This window comes from Adiantum capillus-veneris, chromosome 3, assembly GCF_014529385.1.
Source record: "Adiantum capillus-veneris isolate H3 chromosome 3, ASM1452938v2, whole genome shotgun sequence".
In the NCBI taxonomy this organism is placed as follows: domain Eukaryota; kingdom Viridiplantae; phylum Streptophyta; class Polypodiopsida; order Polypodiales; family Pteridaceae; genus Adiantum; species Adiantum capillus-veneris.
In genome coordinates this window covers 9,504,795-9,510,794 of record NC_140933.1, presented here as the reverse complement: position 1 = coordinate 9,510,794, position 6,000 = coordinate 9,504,795, and the positions used below count along the sequence as shown (strand labels likewise).

The following is a 6,000-nucleotide window of genomic DNA, read 5'->3' as shown; positions in this document are numbered from 1 at the left end:
AGGAAGAAGAGGTGGTATGAAAACAAAGAGGATGATGTTAAACGTAGTAACCAAAATGAAAAGAGCACGCAAGAACTTATTAGAGGACCTATGAAGACAAAGAGGGACATGATAAATCTAGTGATCAAAGTGACAAGATCACACAAGCACTTATTAGAGAACCTATCCGTGGTCACATCATATTAGTTTTGATATGTGTGCTTGTATGTATATATGTCCCTCTTATGGAAAGAGACGCTTTCCTACATATGAATAACTAGATGATTTCATCTAATTTAGAGGTGCTTAAATATGGGTGTTCCACATTGAGATGCATCCCATGAATGGCAAGCCTCCTGATTTTATCACTTGTTGAAAAGCAACTGGAAAAGCATTCCAAAGTAAAGGATGGCAACAATTTCACTACTCGCATACCTTTAAGATACAGGGGTATTTTGGGTAATACTGTCGCTCTGCCTTGCACAGATGGTCATCTCTCTCCCCGCTTTGAAGCAGTGCTCGTGCGCTCTTGGTCATAGCTTGTTGCCCGTGCTCTGGTGTGGTTGTCCGAGTTGTAGTCTGCATGTGGTTGCCAGCAGAGCGCTACAGGTTGAGGTGGTGGCGAGCATACTGTTGCCCAGCTTCCTGCCTGCCAAAGAGAACACGTTGAGCCCGCAGGCGGTCAGCAGGTTGAGCCTGCCGCCCGGGCTCCCTGTCTGCCAAAACCTTATGTAGTGAAACTTTTTTTACTTCGTTAGCGTAGTGGCCATTTTGCAATCCCTTGCCTATCATAACTCCACATGGCTCCTACACTTAGAAGCTCTAAAAAAAACTACGCCGTCAAAAGCCCAGCGCTGAAAAGCCACAGTAGAAAAAACTACGCCATCACCAAGCAAATAAAATAGAAAAAGCATTCTGCGTTGCTCTCAGGAGCAATTCGATGGAACATAGCTAACGAAGCACTCTAGTTGTGGGTTTTCTGAAATCCTTTTTTTGGAAAAAAACCTTGACTGAGAGCTTTCACGGGAATCAGCAGCCTTTTATGAAATAAAGCAAGTAATGTTTAAAATACATTCATAAGTAAGTAAAAGCGAGAGATCTTCTGCTTACACAGCAACCCGACGCACGCACACAGGAAGCTTCTGCGCACGCACGGGGAGAGAGACAGAGATTCTGCGAGCTTACATAGCACACACGTGCACATGGAGATGGAGGCCGACAAATCATCATGGAGCGGGGAGGATTGGGACAAGTACATGAATGTGACAGAGAAGGAGATGGAAGAGGAGCTCGAGGCTTTTTTTTTGCACCGACGTCCCATTTGCATGGCCTATGAAACAGATGGTGTCTTGACGCGAGCCAAGAGAGCGAAGTTGGGAAAGCAGCTAGAGGGGCGATGCTATGGCGTAGATAAGTGGGTGCTCAAGGGAGCAAATAAAGAAGAGTCCAAAGTCATGAACGAGTGGAGCGCCAGAGTTCCCAAGAACGATTGGAAACATCCAGGGCATTTCAAAAACATCACAGAGGTGCACATCTCTCTCTCTCTCTCTCTCTCTCTCACACACACACACACACACACACAAGAGCTTCCTTTGAATCACACAAGTGGTCCTCAATATAGCTTTTTAAAATCTGCCACATGCGTTAGAAGAAGTGGAGTAGGCTTTGTGCTCTCACATGATTGGAAATGTTCCATGAGATGCGAAAATGTAAAAGTCATGCTTGTCCTTAGCTTCTTTGAAAACTTAGTAAACATTGCAGCAATGTCTTCGTGCGTATGAACCACCATTAAAAAACCCAACTGGATCATCTTGAATGTCCCTCGTGCAACTAGCAATGACAAAAATGCAAATAGATAGCGATTTTTGTTTTTTGACCCACAATTATCCAATTGTAATAGTAAGTTATCGGGCAACTTTTTGAAGCCATAGACATCACCATGCCCTACATCTTCATTTTCACATTTTGATCCTTGTGTGATCCCTTGATGATGATCTAGTGCTTTCCTGGAATTTAGAGATTGAAGCACTATAGAAGAAGACCTTGGCATTCCATCTAGCTCAAGGTCACCCTTTTCATGACTATCCAACCTCTCTAGATTTCTTAAGCATAGAGATGAAGAGCCAATTGTGAAGTTTGGGTCATGTGGCTTCTGAGAAGACTTGCGTGGCTGTAAGGTGCAGTAGAATTGTTGTTGATTGAGAACTCAGAGTTCTTACTTAACACAGACTCAAGGTTCCTTAACTGTGAGTGAGAGATTGGAGAAAGAAAAATGACACCAGATGGGGTCCCAAACACCCCTCCAAGGACTCCCCACTCTATTGCTAGAGTGGTATTTTCTTTTAGATTGTGCAAAATGCTATACAATGATTCTGATGCTGATACCGCTGCTTTTGGTACTTTTCTGATATTGAAGCTGATGCTGAGTGAATGCTCCAAATGCTAATGGAGCAGAGATCGCTAACCCCAAGGGATAATTGTAGGGGAAAACATTAGGCCTGGCAGGATGCCGAATGATAAACGTTGGCCAAGGTGTTCGCCAAAGGAGAAAACGTTGGCCCTTTGTGTGTTGATGTTGAGAATCGTTGGAGCTCCCATAACGCCAACGCGGAAAACGCTAGAGCTAGGGGAAGCGATGGGTTGCCCTAAACGCTAGAGCTAGCTAATGATTCCATCGTAGATACTTGGGTACTGCTTTATACTTAGGTGCTATGATCCTTTGATGATTGAAAGTACTTGCTTGAGGCCTTCTTTTAAGCAAAAATAACCTCAAGTCTTATAATGGGAAAAAGTCACTTATTAATAATAATAAGTGACTCTAAAAATGCTCTAAATTTCTCAAAAATGCTCTGAAAAATTCTCTAAAAATCTAACAGTCTCATACACACACGACCGTGTAATATTGCTTGATTCTGCCTTGCGTAGTCAGAGGGTATGCATCCTAACTAAAACCGTGTGGTCATGCACGTCGTGCATACAGACTCACAAATGTGCCAGAACAGTCTCCTAAGATATCCTATGCCAAGCTGAAGATGTAGCTTGTCCACATGCACATAGGGCTAGATGTGCATGTGACAATGACACTATAAACAATTAGTACATGTGGAGTTTTCAATTGACACATTGAATTTGTTCAAATTGATTTCCCCAAATTCGATTTTACTCTAAGGTATAATATGTCCTCTTCATAGTTTTTTCTAACGTCAACCATGCGGCATACGCGAGCGGGTATGGAAGCCCGCCACAAGCCCGGTTCAGCCCCCTCGAAGATTCCATACGTGGGATACCATACGGCAACCTAAAAAACACTAGAGAGTAGCACAAAAACCACAGAATGCAAGTTTAAACTTTAAAACACTAGAGAGCATTGGAGCAACACAAAACCACAGAATAGATTAAAACTTTAAAGTTTGAAGTTTAAACATCATAGACAATTAAATTTTGCCAGATTATTAAATTCGCTGCCCCACGTATGGAAAAGGCAATCATACGTCAATCATGCTCATACGCGTCCGGAAGCATGGTTGGCCAATCGGGCGCGTGAGAAAAAAACTATGGTCCTCTTTATGAAAGCTTGGTCCAAAAGTTTTTAAAACTCTGTCATTTTAAAGTGTGAAATCTGCATAGTCACTAGTGCTTAAATTAAGTCGAGAGAGTTAAAAACTCTCATAACTCATGCTCTCAGCCCATTTTTGCCTCTCCCATTTGCTCGTACTCTTGTGCTTGCGCCATCATCATTCCTGTGCTAGACGCTCCCACCAATGGGGCTGTCATTATTTTTTTCGAATTTTGCGATGAGAAAGTTTTTTAAAAAGCAGTTTTTCAACGAAAAATTGAGGTCTTCTCTTCAAAATCGAGCCATGGATTCTTCCATATCCGAAGTACAGCGTAACGAGACTCTAGATAGCACGCCCATTCCATTTATGCATGCATTTTATCAGTGGATTATGTCCATACTCTAAAATTTGGACCAGTGTGTTTCTGCTCTGGAACGTAAGGATGCTCAGATGAATGTTAGGGTTACGCGTCTTGAAGGAAGCACGCAAACGTTTAATTCACGTGTACTACATCTAGAGAATGTTGCTCAATTGACAACATCGCGCTTTTTAGAATATGATACACAAGTTAATCAATTGCAGATGCAATTGGCGGTCTTTGTGCGTCAACTGACATGACCCACAACTACTATTCCGCATAAAATCACTCATATCTCTCGTGAGGAGAAAGAGTATACGGAACTGGCGGTTAATAAATAATAATTGGATTCATCAGTGGGCAACCTACTTCGATTTGCATGCGGAAACTAATGAGCAAAGGATTCTGGCGATTCCTTTGTATCTGTGGAAGTGTTCTGGAGTGTACATTGCCTATATGCAAACTCCCATTGGTATCCTTGTATCATCGGTAAACTCCTCTTTGGGCTCTTATGGGTCTCGGTCAGTAAAATGATCTCTCTCTCTCTCTCTCTCATCACCTCCTCCAATCTGTTTGAATGTGTCCATAGATCTCCATTGCAGTTCCAGAACGCAATGTGGATCTCCTCGTGTCCCATAGGCCGCAAATCCCTATGCGATGGCCTTGCTGTCGATGATGACTCTTCCATCTCTGTATGTTGCCTTTCTCCCCTACTTGCGAGCTTGATGCACTCTTGGCGGGTATGCCACTTGCATTGGTGTGATACCTGGACATGTGGTGGGCGGCGGACCAAATATAGGACGCTCGAACAAAAGGCAGGCGGCCGCGGCCCAAAAGTGACTGGCCAGACACTGATGCAACCTACATGATATGCGAAGGGTGGCCGGATCGGGAGACATAATAGCCATACAAGTATGCCCTAGTGCATGGTGAAGCAAAAGAGTGCTGTATACTCTTGAGTCTTAACACCCCCTCTCAAAACCCGATGCTGAACAAATTGCCAGGAGTCTAAGTAATGAGGCCAATGATGAAGATTTGTTGCAAACTCCAAGAGTGTGGTAGCAGCTCACGTCCAAGAAATCTCCATCCACCATGCCGTAGAACTCCGCAATTGCAGAAGAAAGAAGAGGATACCGCTCCAAGAGAAAAATCCCAAACTGAGTGTCAAAACTATTCTTATGATAGACCCACCAGTCGTAGAAAGAGTGCCAATAGGCCTACAAATGTCCCTGTCAAACCAGTGCCAAGAAAGGAATTGTCGTGTTGATAGTCATATGTCTGGAGAAAAGATGAAGCAACCCAGGAACTGTCATAAGCATGCACGGAAGCCTGCTAGTCGATGAGCCTGTAACCCAGTGTGGCTAGGCGGCTGAATCCATGTGAACTCCAGGAAGGTCAGACGAAGCAGTCTGCACCGTAAACATCCTCCATAACAAGGAAAGAAAGCCAGACTCAGCAGTCTCGCTGTAGAAGCTATCGTATGCTGCAGCAGTCACCGATAGACCGCCCGGACCACCACTGGACTGTGTCCTGTCAGTAGGTAGGGTAATCCAAGATGAGGGAAAGCTAGAATAAGCATTTTGCAATATGAACATCTCCGAGAGAGGGAAAGCTAGACAAAGCTGTCTGTGCTGTAGTCATCCTCCGGGAAGAGGGAAATCAAGACTAAGCAGTCTACGCTATGTAAGGATCCTCTAAGAAGAGGTGTGGCTAGATCAAGCTGTCTGAGCCGTCGTGCCTCCAATCCTCTGGTGTCAACCAAAGCACGGTCCACGCAAACAACTCCACGAGCCCGCAGCTCGGTGTGGCTCTCAATCTGCATGAGCTGGGAGAGCACCTCTGCCCAAGTCGAGCGGTAAATCTGCTGTGCGGTTACGGAGGGTGAGTGTAAGCAACTCTGGATGTAACAATCCAACGGATCAAGAGTGCAGAGGAGCAACTGTATTGCCATCCAAGCCAAGCTCTGGGTGACTTTGGATGCAGTCGAGGTATACTTGATCTCCCGCATCTCGGACCCTCCATAAGAGTCCAAAGCATTGAAGTCACACTCCAGTCTGTAGATCGAGGTGATGAACTTGTCCAAGAAGAGATCATAGATCCTCTCAT

The 6,000-nt window shown here is 44.4% G+C and overlaps 1 protein-coding gene across 2 annotated transcripts in view; it reads left to right on the top strand.

Annotated features, from left to right (window-relative positions):
- The first annotated feature begins 1,049 nt into the window (after positions 1–1,049).
- The window catches only part of LOC147460484 (uncharacterized), a 31,120-nt gene continuing 26,169 nt past the window's right edge, over positions 1,050–6,000 (top strand). Inside the window, exon 1 of one of the 2 annotated variants that reach the window (XM_086507812.1) lies at positions 1,050–1,505. In XM_086507812.1, coding sequence (XP_086363938.1) covers positions 1,182–1,505 — 324 coding nt within the window. In that variant the 5' untranslated portion in view covers positions 1,050–1,181. The remainder of the gene's footprint in view (positions 1,506–6,000) is intronic. The other variant, XM_086507807.1, reaches the window with a different exon arrangement.